This window comes from Sapajus apella, unplaced genomic scaffold, assembly GCF_009761245.1.
Source record: "Sapajus apella isolate SASKATOON/1434 unplaced genomic scaffold, GSC_monkey_1.0 scaffold1, whole genome shotgun sequence".
NCBI classification, from domain to species: domain Eukaryota; kingdom Metazoa; phylum Chordata; class Mammalia; order Primates; family Cebidae; genus Sapajus; species Sapajus apella.
This window is the reverse complement of record NW_022436941.1, coordinates 7732607-7748309: the sequence shown is the minus strand read 5'-3', so window position 1 is coordinate 7748309 and position 15703 is coordinate 7732607. Positions and strand designations below refer to the sequence as shown.

Below are 15703 nucleotides of genomic sequence, written 5' to 3'. Positions count from 1 at the left end.
TAAACTGCAAAATTTTTTTCCCATTCTGTTGGTTGCTGATTCACTCTAATGATTGTTTCTTTTGCTGGGCAGAAGCTGTGGAGTTTGATTAGGTCCCATTTGTCTATTTTGGCTTTTGTTGTCAATGCTTTTGGTGTTTTGGTCATGAAGTCCTTGCCTACACCTATGTCCTGAATGGTTTTGCCTAGATTTTCTTCTAGGGTTTTTATGGTGTTAGGTCTTATGTTTAAGTCTTTAATCCATCTGGAGTTAATTTTAGTGTAAGGTGTCAGGAAGGAGTCCAGTTTCTGCTTTCTGCACATGGCTAGCCAACTTTCCCAACACCATTTATTGAACAGGGAATCCTTTCCCCATTGCTTGTTTTTGTCTGGTTTGTCAAAGATCAGATGGTTGTACATATGTGGTATTGCCTCCGAGACCTCTGTTCTGTTCCATTGGTCTATATCCCTGTTTTGGTACCAGTACCATGCTGTTTTGATTACTGTAGCCTTGTAGTATAGTTTGAAGTCCGGTAGTGTGATGCCCCCCGCTTTGTTCTTTTTGCTTAGAATTGACTTGGCTATGCAGGCTCTCTTTTGGTTCCATATGAAGTTTAAGGTGGTTTTTTCCAGTTCTGTGGAGAAGGTCATTGGTAGTTTGATGGGGATAGCATTGAATCTGTAAATTACTTTGGGCAGTATGGCCATTTTCACGATATTGATTCTTCCTAACCATGAACATGGAATGTTTCTCCATCTGTTTGTGTCCTCTCTTATTTCATTGAGCAGTGGCTTGTAGTTCTCCTTGAAGAGGTCCTTTACGTTCCTTGTTAGTTGTATTCCTAGGTATTTTATTCTCTTTGTGGCAATTGTGAATGGAAGTTTGTTCTTGATTTGGCTCTCTTTAAGTCTGTTACTGGTGTATAGGAATGCATGTGATTTTTGCACATTGATTTTGTATCCTGAGACTTTGCTGAACTTGCTTATCAGTTTCAGGAGGTTTGGGGCTGAGACGATGGGGTCTTCTAGATATACAATCATGTCGTCTGCAAATAGAGACAATTTGACTTCCTCCTTTCCTATTTGAATGCCCTTTATTTCTTTTTCTTGCCTGATTGCTCTGGCTAGAACTTCTAATACTATATTGAATAGCAGTGGTGAGAGAGGGCATCCTTGTCTGGTGCCACATTTCAAGGGGAATGCTTCCAGTTTTTGCCCATTCAGTATGATATTGGCTGTTGGTTTGTCATAAATAGCTTTTATTATTTTGAGATACGTTCCATCGATACCTAGCTTATTCAGTGTTTTTAGCATAAAGGACTGTTGAATTTTGTCAAAGGCCTTCTCTGCATCAATTGAGATAATCGTGGTTTTTGTCTTTGGTTCTGTTTATGTGGTGAATTACGTTTATAGACTTGCGTATGTTGAACCAGCCTTGCATCCCCGGGATGAAGCCTACTTGATCATGGTGGATAAGCTTTTTGATGTGCTGTTGCAATCGGCTTGTCAGTATTTTATTGAAGGTTTTTGCATCTATGCTCATCATGGATATTGGCCTGAAGTTTTCTTTTCTTGTTGAGTCTCTGTCGGGTTTTGGAATCAGAATGATGTTGGTGTCATAAAATGATTTGGGAAGAATTCCCTCTTTTTGTATTGTTTGGAATAGTTTCAGAAGAAATGGTACCAGCTCCTCTTTGTATGTCTGGTAGAATTCAGCTGTGAACCCATGTGGTCCTGGGCGTTTTTTGGGTGGTAAGCTCTTAATTGCTGCCTCAACTTCAGACCTTGTTATGGGTCTGTTCAGGGTTTCGGCTTCTTCCTGGTTTAGGCTTGGCAGGAGGCAAGTGTCCAGGAATTTATCCATTTCTTCCAGGTTTATTAGTTTGTGTGCATAGAGTTGTTTGTAATAATCTCTGATGATGGTTTGAATTTCTGTGGAATCTGTGGTGATATCCCCTTTATCGTTTTTTATTGCATCAATTTGGTTATTCTCTCTTTTCTTTTTTATTAATCTGGCTAGTGGTCTATTTTGTTGATCTTTTCAAAAAACCAGCTCCTGGATTTATTGATTTTTTGAAGGGTTTTTTGTGTCTCTATCTCCTTCAGTTCTGCTCTGATCTTAGCTATTTCTTGTCTTCTGCTAGACTTTGAGTTTTTTTTTATCTTGCTCCTCTAGCTCTTTCAGTTTTGACAATAGGGTGTCAATTTTTGATCTCTCCTTGCTTCTCATGTGGGCACTTATTGCTATATATTTTCCTCTAGAGACTGCTGTAAATGTGTCCCAGAGATTCTGGTATGTTGTGTCTTCATTCTTGTTGGTTTCGAAGAACATCTTTATTTCTGTCTTCATTTCATTGTTTATCCAGTCAACATTCAAGAGCAAGTTGTTCAGTTTCCATGAAGCTGTGTGGTTCTGGGTTAGTTTTTGAATTCTGAGTTCTAAGTTGATTGCACTGTGCTCTGAGAGACTGTTACGATTTCTGTTCTTTTGCATTTGCTGAGGAGTGATTTACTCCCAATTATGTGGTCAATTTTAGAGTAGGTGTGATGTGGTGCTGAGAAGAATGTATATTCTGTGGATTTGGGGTGGAGAGTTCTGTAAATGTCTATTAGGTTTGCTTGGTCCAGGTCTGAGTTCAAGTCCTGGATATCCTTGTTAATTTTCTGTCTGGTTGATCTGTCTAATGTTGACAATGGGGTGTTAAAGTCTCCCACTATTATTGTGTGGGAGTCTAAGTCTCTTTGTAAGTCATTAAGAACTTGCCTTATGTATCTGGGTGCTCCTATATTGGGTGCGTATATATTTAGGATCCTTAGCTCTTCTTGTTGCATTGATCCTTTTACCATTATGTAATGTCCCTCTTTGTCTCTTATGATCTTTGTTGCTTTAAAGTCTAATTTATCAGAGATGAGAATTGCAACTCCTGCTTTTTTATGCTCTCCGTTTGCTTGGTAAATCTTCCTCCATCCCTTTATTTTGAGCCTTTGTGTATCCTTGCATGTGAGATGGGTTTCCTGGATACAGCACACCGATGGGTTTTGTCTTTTTATCCAGTTTGCCAGTCTGTGTCTTTTGATTGGGGCATTTAGTCCATTTACATTTAGGGTTAATATTGTTATGTGTGAATTTGATACTGCCATTTTGGTTTTAGCTGGGTGTTTTGCCCTTTAGTTGAGCTGGTACTTGTTGTTCCTTTACATGTGTAGAGCCTCTTTCAGGAGCTCTTGTAGAGCTGGCCTGGTGGTGACGAAATCTCTGAGTACTTGCATGTTCCCAAAGGATTTTATTTTTCCTTCACTTATGAAGCTTAGTTTGGCTGGATAGGAGATTCTGGGTTGAAAGTTCTTTTCTTTAAGGATGTTGAACATTGGCCCCCACTTTCTTCTGGCTTGTAGGGTTTCTGCTGAGAGATCTGCTGTGAGTCTGATGGGCTTCCCTTTGTGGGTAACCCGACCTTTCTCTCTGGCCGCCCTTAGTATTTTCTCCTTCATTTCGACCCTGGTGAATCTAACAATTATGTGCCTTGGGGTTGCTCTTCTTGACGAATATCTTTGTGGTGTTCTCTGTATTTCCTGGACTTGAATGTTTGCCTGCCTTGCTAGGTTGGGGAAGTTTTCCTGGATAATATCCTGAAGAGTATTTTCCAGCTTGGATTCATTCTCTTCGTCGCATTCGGGTACGCCTATCAAACGTAGATTAGGTCTTTTCACATAGTCCCACATTTCTTGGAGACTTTGTTCATTCCTTTTTACCCTTTTTTCTCCAGTCTTGCCTTCCCGTTTTATTTCATTGAGTTGATTTTCGACCTCTGATATCCTTTCTTCTGCTTGGTCAATTTGGCTGTTGATACTTGTGCATGCTTCACGAAGTTCTCGTGTTGCATTTTTCAGCTCCATCAATTCACTTATATTCCTTTCTATTTTGTCCATTCTTGTTAGCATTTCGTCAAATCTTTTTTCAAGGTTCTTAGTATCTTTGCGTTTGGTTAGAACATGTTCTTTAAGTTCACAGAAGTTTCTTACTACCCACCTTCTGAAGTCTGATTCTGTCATTTCATCACACTCATTCTCCCTCCAACCTTGTTCCCTTGCTGGTGAGGAGTTGTGATCCCTTTTAGGAGGAGAGGTGTTCTGGTTTCGGGTGTTTTCATCCTTTTTGTGCTGGTTTCTTCCCATCTTTAAGGATTTATCCACCTGTCGACTTTGTAGTTGCTGGCTTTCAGATTGGGTCTCAAATCTTTCAGATTGACGTTCTGTTTGTTGATGATGAGGTTATTTCTGTTTCTTGGTTTTCCTTCTGACAGTCTGGCCCCTCTGCTGTAGGTCTGCTGAGGTTCACTCCAGGCCCTGCTTGCCTGGGGTTCACCTGCAGCAGCTGCTGAACAGCAAGGGTTGTTACCAGTTTTCTTCTTCTGCTCTCTTCGTCCCAGAAGGATACCCGCCTAGTGTCAAGCTGATCTCTCTTTTATGAGGTGTCTCTTTGGATATATAGGGGTCAGGGAGCTGCTTGAGGAGACGGTCTCTTCTTTATAGGAGCTCAAATGATGAGCTGTGAGCTCTGTTGTTGTTCATTCAGAGCTGCTGGGCAGGTACGTTTAGGTCTGCTGCAGCAGAACTCATAAACTGCTTTTTGTTCCCAGGTGCTCTGTCCCAGGGATTTAGGGCTTTATTTATGAGTTTCCGTTATGCTGCTGCCTTCTGTTTTTTTTTTTCCTTCAGACCTGCCCTGCCCAGCAAGGAGGCAGCCTAGTCACTGTTGGCCTGTAGAGGCTTTGCTGAGCTGCTGTGGGCTCCTCCCTGCTGCCGAGTGAACTTCCCTGCAGTCCTGTTTATATGGGTGTAGTTAGAACTGCTTTGGCGATGGTGGCTGGCCTCTGTTGAGGCGGAGTCTCTCTTCTGTGGCGGGTTGCCTTGGCAACGGCGGGCTGCCTTGGTAATGGCGGACGCCCCTCCCCCACAGAGCTGGACCGTCCTGGGTTCAGCTGCGCTTGCTGTGAAAGTCTCTATCCGGAGTTTCTGGTTGCTGTTCTTTTGTGGGGGTGGGACCAGCCAAGCCTGATCGCCTGGCTCCCTGCCTCAGAGCCTTTTTTAAGTTGGTGTTCCAGTCGCCTGTTGAAGAGGCGCTGGGGTCTGTTTTCCCTTGTGGCCACTCACTGCGCTGGCTTAAACAGCGGCACTGAGGTTTGTGGCGCCTTTTTTTTTTTTTTTTTTTTTTTGCCCTGGAATCTACTGTCCTGGTTCCCTGCTTAGTCCCCTTTTTAAACAGATGAATGGGCGACTTCCCGTGGCTCCAATCACCAGCCAAAAGGGCACCCGGACCGATGTATTTTGTACGGAGAACCGCTGCTCCGGGGCGCCGACAAAGCAGCCGCGCCGGGCAAAGCAGTGGCACTGGCTGAAACAGCCGCGCTAGCGACCGTGGAGCTCCTCCGCCTGGGAATTTCCTAGTCTATGGGCAATAAAAATGCGGCGTCCACTCACCCTCTGCGCTTTCACTGGGAGCAGCAATCCTGAGCTGTTCCTAAACGGCCATCTTGGATCTTCCTCCTAAAACTTTTTTTTTAAAGTATATTTGTAGAGCTTGGCAGCCATCATCACAACTAAATTTTAGAACATCTTCACTACTTCTTGAACACTAAATGAGCAATCAGGCTGTGAAGACAAGGAGGAGCGTTAAATGCATATTGCCAAGTGAAGCCAATTTGAAAAATCTGCATACTATAGGATTCCAACTTTATGACATTTTGGAAAAGGCAAAACTGCAGACAGCTGGGCATGATGGTGCACACCTGTAATCCCAGCACTTTGGGAGGCCGAGGCAGGTGGATTAGTTGAGGTCAGGAGTTCTAGACCAGCCTGACCAACATGATGAAACCCTATCTCTATTAAAAAAAATACAAAATTAGCCAGGTGTGGTGGTGCACACCTGTAATCCCAGCTACTTGGGAGGCTGAGGCAGGAGAATCACTTGAACCTGGAAAGTGGAGGTTGCAGTGAGCTGGGATTGTGCCATTGCACTCCAGCCTTGGCAACAAGAGGGAAACTCTGTCTTGTTAGGGGCAAGCAGCCCCAGGAAACTCCCTCTGGTACATGTCTCAAACAACAACGACGACAACAAAAACTATGCAGACAATATATAACAGTCGGTTACCCGGAGTTTGGAGCATGGAGGGATGAATAGTTGGAGCACAGGGGGAAGTTTTAGGGCAGTGAGACTATTCTATATGTTACTGAAGTGGTGAATACTTACACATTGTCAAAACTCAGAACACTAATAGAAACTATCATATCTATCAGCACTGACAAATGTACCATACTAATGTAACAAATTAATTGTAACAAATGTACCATACTCATGTAAGATGTTAATAGAGAAACTGGGCTGGGGGTGAGGAGGGGATATATGGGGATTCTTATTATCAAAAAAACTAAGCCTTTCTCTGTAAACCGAAAATATCTGAAAATGTATATTAATGTAAAGAAAGAGACATGGTTGTGCCTGCCTGTAGACCCAGGTACTTAGGAGGCTAAGGTGGGAAAATCACCTGAGCCTGGGAGCTCCCTGAGGTTGCAGTGAGAGTGAGCTGAGATTGTGCCATTGCATTCCAGTCTGGGCAATAGAGCGACACCGTGCCGAGAGAGAGAGAGAGAGAGAAAGAGAGAGAGAGAGAGAACACCCTGTACTCAATAGCTGTCCTCCCTATCTCTTCTGCCTCCATTTAGTCATTGGTAGCCATATTTCACATAAATATGTCTTCTTGTTTGGCTGGCTTCTTTAACCCAGCATAATGTTTTCATGTGTTGTAATATGCATCAGTTTCTCTTATTATATTCATTTATTTTTATTGCTGCATACAGTTGATAGGCATCTGGGTTGTTTCTGATTTTTGGCTATTAGGAGCAAAGTGGCTGCTTGTGAACATTGATATACCAGTTTTGTGTGTAAACATGTATTTTCTGTTCTTTTGGCTATATACCTAGATTGGAATTGTTGAATCATATGCTAACTCTGTTTAACATCTTGAAGAACTGCCAAACACTTTAAGTGGCTGCACCATTTTAATTTTCTGTTACCTAGGAATGTATGAGGGATCCAGTGTCTCCACATCTTGCCAGCACTTGTTGTTACCTGTTTTTTTATTGCAGCCATGCAGTCCACATAATAGTGGAATGTGGTTTAATGTGCTTTTTTTTTTTTTTTTTTAAATAGAGGCAAATTTCTGGAGATGTGCAGCGATCTCTTAGCTAGAGTGGAGCCACCACTTCGTAGTGTTTTGGAACAAGCCAGTAAGTATTTTCGTACCTCAGACTCTTTGGAAATTGTTATTTATTATCTTATTTTTGCAAACAGTGATACAAATTTTTGTTGTAGTAAGTAATTCAGTGGTGTTATATTAAGGTTCTTTTTATCTGCATCTTCCCCCTGCCCAAAGTAATCTTTTGAAATGTCTAGGGAAATCTAATAAAAGTTTCACCAATAAACTGAATTCAGACGGAAAGTTGTAAGCCTTACAGTTATTTCATGGTAATAAAAATTGTCTTTAGCTGTGCTAGTACTGTAGTCTTGTAAGCCTTTCTGTCAGTGAATTCTTCCTTAGCTGGATGAGAGCTGCAGCAAAGGGAAGGTATGATAACCACATACTTATTTAACAAGATGTTTTAATTTTGTCTCAGGCTAAAAGGGCTGTTTGATTCAGGAATATATACTAATTTTCCTAAAAACTTTGACAGTGCGTTTACCTGGACTTCACTGTTGTGTTGATTGCTATTTCAGATTTTTGAGATACACTGTCAGCTTGGGACAGGCCTTCCTCTTTAATTAGTGATGATGGCAAATGGGCTTATTTCCACACTGGAAAAGCCCATTTCTTTAAATAGCCCTTCTCAAGAAATTATCAATGGTTGTTAGATACTGTAAAATGTGACCAGAAAATCAGGTGGCATTAAGAAGTATTTTATGAGCAACAGCAGATCTTTGATACACACCTTCTTTCTTTCTGACCTCAAGAAAATTTACCTGTGTTTTATTTTATATTTTGTTTTAATTTTATTTTTTGAGATGGCGTCTTGCTCTGTCCAACCCAGGCTGGAGTACAGTGGCATGATCTCGGCTCACTGTAACCTCTGCCTCTTGGGTTCAAGTGATTCTTCTGTCCCAGCCTCCTGAGTAGCTGGGATTACAGGCATGTGCCACCATGTCTGGCTAATTTTTGTATTTTTAGTAGAGACAGGATTTTACCATGTTGGCCAGGCTAGTTTCTAACTCCTGACCTCAGATGATCCACCCACCCTAGCCTACCAAAGTACTGGGATTACAGGTGTGATCCCCTGTGCCTGGCCTCCACCTGTGTTTTAATTATTGTGGAGTATATTTATGCCCTGGATTAGAACACTGGAGTGGCTGGATATGATTCTCAGTACCCTTTTTTTTTTTTTCCCTTTAACGCCAGGTCAGAATAACTCAGTGTTTTGAGGCCCTCTTATTTTCATAATGGCTAGCATACTTGAATGTTTGGTCTGTTAATGTTTTAATACTTCTTTGTGTGAGATTGTATGAGAGATTAAGGACCTGTACACTGCAGGACATTGAGTATTCCTGGCCCTCACCTCCTAAATCCCACTGTTATGCTACACTTCCCCCATTGTTTTGAAAATCAAAGCGCCTACTTGTTTCCAGATGCCACATGCCTCTGTGAGTGTGGGCATGAGTGTATGTGCATTGTGGAGGCGGGTGAGGGAGTAGAGTTTTGTTACACATCTGAGTAATTTCATCATCATAAGATGTTATTGTTCTTTTATTTCATTAAAAAAACTCCGTTAATTCTTTAGAGTTAAAGAAAGAAGATATTTATGCAGTGGAGATAGTTGGTGGTGCTACACGAATCCCTGCAGTAAAAGAGAAGATCAGCAAATTTTTTGGTAAAGAACTTAGTACAACATTAAATGCTGATGAAGCTGTCACTCGAGGTTGTGCATTGCAGGTGAATTTTCTTTCTTTTATAGGTAACCATTTATAAATAATTATAACAAGATGGCAGTGGTTTATGTGTCTAATAACCTGCGGTTAGCTAAGCGTGATCTCAAGGTGTTGAGATTCCAAAACCTTTGTTTTAAAATAGGTAGAGGTGATGTTCCTAAAAGTAATTTCCCTCTGTAGCACATAAGATGAATTAATTCACTAGAAACATAGGTAAGTCTGAGCCTGAAGTATGACTAGAGTTTGGGCTTTTGCCTACATCTATATGAAATAGTGTATATCAATTAAATAAGGGTTGGGGTTAATGGAAAAATAAGGAATAGCTAGATTATTTAGGTAATTGACATGATAGAAGTTTGTAAAATTGTTCAGACACTGTTAATTAATGTAAATATTTTAAAAAGACCATTGATTTTCTGAAGTCATTTGTAGGTTTAGTGATACCAGTTTATAATGTCTGTATTTGTTAAATGGAATTTTTGAAAATTATTATTTTAGTGCGCCATCTTATCGCCTGCTTTCAAAGTCAGAGAATTTTCTATCACAGATGTAGTACCATATCCAATATCCCTGAGATGGAATTCTCCAGCTGAAGAAGGGTCAAGGTATCATGTTTATTACTCATTTATATACTTAAAGTTAATTCACTGTTAGGCTGAAACCATTGGTGCCTTTTATGTACTGATTGATGTATATTCCTTTTTTACTGATTTTGTATATAAAGATTCTTGGGAACTCTTATAATCTGGAAATAATGCCAACTGAGAATTCTCGAGAGAGAAACTATCACTATACAGTAATTACAAACCTAGGATATATGGGTAAAGTATTAGGAATATCCTGAATTTGTGTGTTTGTCTTTTTCCTCCATTCAGTGACTGTGAAGTCTTTTCCAAAAATCATGCTGCTCCTTTCTCTAAAGTCCTTACATTTTATAGAAAGGAACCATTCACTCTTGAGGCCTATTACAGCTCTCCTCAAGATTTGCCCTATCCAGATCCTGCTATAGGTAAGTAAAGAATTGGAAATTAAAAAATAAAAAAGCAAAACAACAACAACAAAAACAAACCAGGCACAGTGGGTCACACCTGTAATCCCAACACTTTGGAAGACTGATGCGGGAGGTTCACTTGAACCTAGGAGTTTGAGACCAGCCTAGGCAATACAGTGAGACCCTGTCTCCATTTAAAAAACCAAACAAAACAAAACTTATCTACTCAGAGAGCTGGCATAGTAAAAAGAACAAGTGCAGTGATACAGTTTCAAAACATCCTAAGTTTTAGAACCATGTTATCTAGAGTTTTTATAGACTCTGGGAAACTCTTATGTGGAAATAATACTAGTTGAGAAGAGAGAGAAACTAGTCATACTATAAAGACCTACAATATGTGGGTAAAGTATTAGGAGTATCCTGAATGTCATTTGGAAGCTGTGGAAAGTTAACCTGTTCTGTTTTCCCCATCTATAAAACTAGGAATAACTGATAACTCGTACTTGTCAGAGTCCTGGAAATCAAGAAAATGTATTATTTTTTGTTTTGTTTTCAGTAGAGGAGAATGTGACAAATCTGTTTTAGGAATTTATCTGAAAGTAGTGTATAAAGATAAATATCAATAAATGAAAGAATTGGGAGATATTTGAGTTCTTAATTGGGGCAAGATAATTAAGAGTTAGACTATATGTGAAGGAGGAAAGAGAAATCTGATTTTAATAAGATTTTAGGATGACCCATATTGCTTATTTAAAGCATCATGTTACTGACCCATCATTGAAAAGTAGACATAATCTAGCAGTGTAGGCATATATTCCTGCTTGAATTCATCCTCTTTGGTTATGTGTTCTTTTTTCTCTCGTATGTCCCTAGCTCAGTTTTCAGTTCAGAAAGTCACTCCTCAGTCTGATGGCTCCAGTTCAAAAGTGAAAGTTAAAGTTCGAGTCAATGTCCATGGCATTTTCAGTGTGTCCAGTGCATCCTTAGTGGAGGTACACAAGTCTGAAGAAAATGAGGAGCCAATGGAAACAGATCAGAATGCAAAGGAGGAAGAGGTAATGTAGACATTGTATACTCTTTGTGATGGTCCAGAGGTGGCTTGTCTAGAAATAATGGCAAGTAGACTTTTTGTCAAGGGAGGAGCATTGGGACAGAGTGAGAGTGGATTTGTATGTTTCCTCTTCTCCCAATATAAGTGAACCAGCAACAGATTTTTATGCAGAATTTGTATAGAAATGGAACACAGTTGATTTCTCCTTTCATGACTTCTCAACTTATTCTTGATTCTGGTTATTGAAGAATGCTCTGCATCTCAGTTAATTATTTTCAAAAGTAGAATAGATTGTACACTCATTTGTTGGAATTATGCACTGGGTCTTGTCTTTGTGCATCAGAATCAAAGCTTTATAAAACTACAAATTACCTGTGATCCCAGCATTTTGGGAGGCTGAGGTGGGAAGATTGCTTGAGCCTGGAAGTTTGAGGCCGGTCTGGGCAACAAAGTGAGACGTCCATCTCTACAAAAAGTAAAAAATTAGCTGGATGTGGTGGCATGCATCTGTGGTCCCACCTATATCGGGGGCTGAGGCAGGAGGATTGCTTAAGCCCAGGAGGTTGAGGCTGCAGTGAGTCCTGTTTGTGCCACTGCACTCTAGCCTGGGTGACACAGTGTGACTCTTGTCTCAAGGAAATTAAAAAAAAAAATACAAATGCTTGGGTTTCATCCCCACAGATTTTATTGGAGTTGATCTGGTGAGGCCCAGGTAGCAGTAGTTTTAAAAGCTTCTCAGGTCATTCTAATATGTTGCAGGCATTGAGAACCACTGGTTTAGGCTCTCCACAAACCTCTTCTTTCTTCATTATTCTTAGGCTTTGTAATTTTAACATGTTCACCTCCCAGAGCACATGGAGTGGTCATGCTTTTGAGGATAAAGAGAGGCTGACTTAGGAACTGTTTGAAAAAGTGGGAACCTTTGTGAGAAAATACCTGTGAGGAACCTTGGAGAAGCTTATGCTCTCTTCAGGTTGTATTCTGATGATTAAATGCTGCCACATTGTGAACTATGAGTACTTAATGGCACACAAAGCAATTCCACAGTCATTTTTGTTTATGTAAGGGTAGGGAGGGCGAGTGTTACCCTCATTTTACAGATGTATTAACTGAGATCCATAGAGGAAAACTTCTGTATTCTAGGTAATGTGGCCTACCTGGAATTTAAGCGTAGGCCTTCTGATTGCTTGTAATTCAGCAGGAATTTCGTACCATGTGACTTTGTCAGTGTGTAATGAAGGTTGCGTAGGCTTTCCTAATTGCAGGATTTAATTTTCTCTGTTTTTCAGAAGATGCAAGTGGACCAGGAGGAACCACATGTTGAAGAGCAACAGCAGCAGACACCAGCAGAAAATAATAAGGCAGATTCAGAAAAAAAGGAAGGAGGGGAGGGGGGGGGGTGTGTGTATGTTTTTTTTTTTTTTTTTTTTTTTCTTTTTGAGACAAGAGTCTTCCTCTGTTACCCAGGCTGGAGTGCAATGGCGTGATCTTGGCTCATTGCAACCTCTGCCTCCTGGGTTCAAGTGATTCTCCTACCTCTGCTGGATTACGGATGCCTGCCACCACGCCCAGCTAATTTTTTTGTATTTTTTAGTACAGGTGGGGTTTCACTATGTTGGTCAGTCTAGTCTCGAACTCCTGACCACAGGTGATCCACCTGCTTTGGCCTCCCAAAGTGCTGGGATTAGCCACCACACCCAGCTGAGTTGTGTTTTAGAGTGTGCATTGCAGTCTTTTTGAAGTATGTAGTTTTGGCTGAAGGGCAGTGTCTTGAAGTTATACTAGAAGCGCTTAATTTATTTTAACTGTGTTTTTTTTTTAAGCAAGATTTTGTAGTGGTTTGTCATGTGCCATTTACAACATGGCCTTTAAACTCTCTTCTGGTTGATGCATGGGAAGAAAGCACCCAGGAATCCCAGTTTTACTAGGCTAGTGATTTATTTATGCTAGTTTTCGAATGGCTTATACTTAGTCATTCTACCCATAATTTATTCATTATTGATAAATAATAATGGAACTGAAATTTTTTTCAAAAATTTTCAGTGTCCTGATCCATGCCTTTTTGTTTTTATTTTTCTGAGATGGAATCTTGGTCTGTCACCAGGCTGGAGTGCAGTGGCGCTATCTCGGCTCATTGCAACCTCTGCCTCCCGGGTTCAAGCGATTCTCCTGCTTTAGCCCCCTAGTAGCTGGGACCACAGGCATGTGCCACCATACCTAGCTAATTTTTGTTTTTTTAGTGGAGATGGGGTTTCACCATGTTTGCCAGGATGGTCTCTATCTCTTGACCTGGTGATCTGCCCGCCTCAGCCTCCCAAAGTGCTGGGATTACAGGCTTGAGCCACCGTGCCCCGCCTATTTTTTACTCATTTATTTTTTTTGAGACGGACTCTGACTGTTGCCCAAGCTGGAGTACAGTGGCATGATCTTGACTCACTGTAGCCCCTGCCTGCCTCCTGGTTCAAGTGATTCTCATGCCTCAGCCTCACAGGTAGCTGGGACTACAGGCGTATACCACCAGGCCTGGATAATTTTTGTATTTTTAGTAGAGACAAAGTTTTATCATGTTGCCAAGGCTGGTCTTGAACTCCTAACCCCAAGTGAATCTACCTGCCTCGGCCTCCCAAAGTGCTGGGATTATAGGTGTAAGCCACCGAACCCATCCAAAATAACATCTTTTTAATAAAAAGGCATGAGGCCTGGCATGGTGGTTCACACCTGTAATCCCAGCAGTTTGGCGGGCCGAAGTGGGTGGATCACTTGGGGGTCAGGAGTTTGAGACCAGCCTGGCCAGTATGGTGAATGAAACCCATTATCTACTAAAAATAACAAAAATTATCCAGGTGGGGTGGTTCGCTGCTTATAGTCCCAGCTACCCGGGAGGCTGAGACATGAGAGTCTCTTGAACCTGGGAGGCAGAGGTTATGTGAGCTGAGGTTGTGCTACTGTACTCCAGTCTGAGTAACAGAGCGAAACTCCATCTTAAAAAAAAGTTATTTCAAATATTGGAATAATGGATTTAAATATATTTCGTGAGTAATGTAAATAATGTATTTATTTCAAAATAAGTAGTAACATTTTTGAATTCTTTACAACCTAATTCTTTAATTTTGAATTGTGATGTTTAAATTTTTTTTAGCATTGAAAATACTTTTTTAGTTATAAAATTGCAGTGTATAATCTCACCATCTTAGGAGTTTCTAATTTAAAAAAGTTTCTAATTTAAAAAAAATTTCTTATTTAAAAGTGGTATTTAAAAAAGTTTGATAGAGGCTGGTTACAGTGGCTCACATCTGTAATCCCAGCACTTTGGGAGGCTGAGGTGGGCGGATCACGAGGTCAGGAGTTCAAGACCAGCCTGGCCAACATGGTGAAACCCAGTCTCTACTAAAAGTACAAAAATAAGCCGGGCATGGTGGTGTGCGTCTGTGATCCCAGCTACCTCGGAGGCTGAGGCAGGAGAATTGCTTGAACCAGGAGCTGGGAAGCAGAGGTTGCAGTGAGCTGAGATCATACCACTGCACTCTAGCCTGGGCTACAGATAGCGAGACTCTGTCTCAAAAAAAAAAAAAAAAAAAGAAAAAGTTTGACAGAACCTTAAAGTGGCTTAAGTCTGTTATATTTTTATGTCAGTTAACAAAAATAAATTGCTTTCCTTTAGCTGTGCAAGTAATATTAAGAAAATGGACAGGAAATTGTGCTTACAGATTCTTTAGTTGGGTCAGTCCTTTTTCAAGATGGAAAACTCTTTATGTTGTTGGGTGGGATGGGGCCAACAGTGGCAGAGACAAGTACTTGTTCTCTTATGTGTTTGTGGAAGATGGGTGAAGAGAAGGGAGAAGTGACAGCCCCTCTCCAATGCCCTTGAGCTGTGGGAAGTTCTAGAGGTATTAGTTATCTAGGCTTCCTTGGGATGGCTCAAAAACTAAAGTGCCTTTTTCATACTATTGCTTCTAAGGCAAATGAAATAGAAATGATAGATAAATTTCAGCAGCTGACTTAAGTTAGATAGGAGGTGGGGAAATGACATTAAAGTTTTACTTCATCATAGAACAAATTGAATTCCAGACGAATTCCAAAGTTGAAAGTTGAAAAGGAAAAAGGTTGAAGTGAATATTTTTCTAATCAGTGGATGAGGAAGGGCTTTCAAAGTATGAAAACAAATAAGTAATCTCAAAAGATGGATACATTTGACAGTAAAAACTTATATATAGACAAACAGTACAGTCAGAAAAAACTGGAAGAGTCAATTGTTTAAGTGGAAAAATCACTGCAATCCTAAGAAAACAGTGGATAAAATATTACTAGGCAGTTTGAGGAAGTAGTTAAGTATGGTTTGTAAGTGTCTGAAAAAGGTTAAAAGAAACTCATACTGAAATAACAGTGAGATAACATTAAATGAATTCTCATTTGTGGATTGGTTGTAGTAGAATGAGGCTTCTCCTTGTGAGAATGTAAATAGTTGTAGACATTATGGAAATCACATTACCAATATGTTACTGATCCATAAAAATTTCCTTTTCTTTTTTTGAGACGGAGTTTTGCTGTTGTTGCCCAGGTTGGAGTACAATGGTGTGATCTTGGCTCACTGCAGCATCCACTTCTGGGTTCAAGCAGTTCTCCTGTCTCAGCCTCCTGAGTAGCTGAGATTACAGGTGCCCACCACTAAACCCGGCTGATTTTTGGTGTTTTTAGTAGAGGCAGGG

The 15703-nt window shown here is 40.6% G+C and overlaps 1 protein-coding gene across 2 annotated transcripts in view; it reads left to right on the top strand.

The window, feature by feature from the left end:
* HSPA4 (heat shock protein family A (Hsp70) member 4) overlaps nucleotides 1–15703 on the top strand; it is a 64455-nt gene that overhangs the window by 37789 nt on the left and 10963 nt on the right. The window contains exons 8-13 of one of the 2 annotated variants that reach the window (XM_032253095.1): nucleotides 7189–7265; nucleotides 8808–8959; nucleotides 9454–9560; nucleotides 9831–9964; nucleotides 10820–11001; nucleotides 12290–12377. In XM_032253095.1, coding sequence (XP_032108986.1) covers nucleotides 7189–7265; nucleotides 8808–8959; nucleotides 9454–9560; nucleotides 9831–9964; nucleotides 10820–11001; nucleotides 12290–12377 — 740 coding nt within the window. Of the gene's footprint in view, nucleotides 1–7188; nucleotides 7266–8807; nucleotides 8960–9453; nucleotides 9561–9830; nucleotides 9965–10819; nucleotides 11002–12286; nucleotides 12378–15703 lie in introns of both variants that reach the window. The other variant, XM_032253032.1, reaches the window with a different exon arrangement.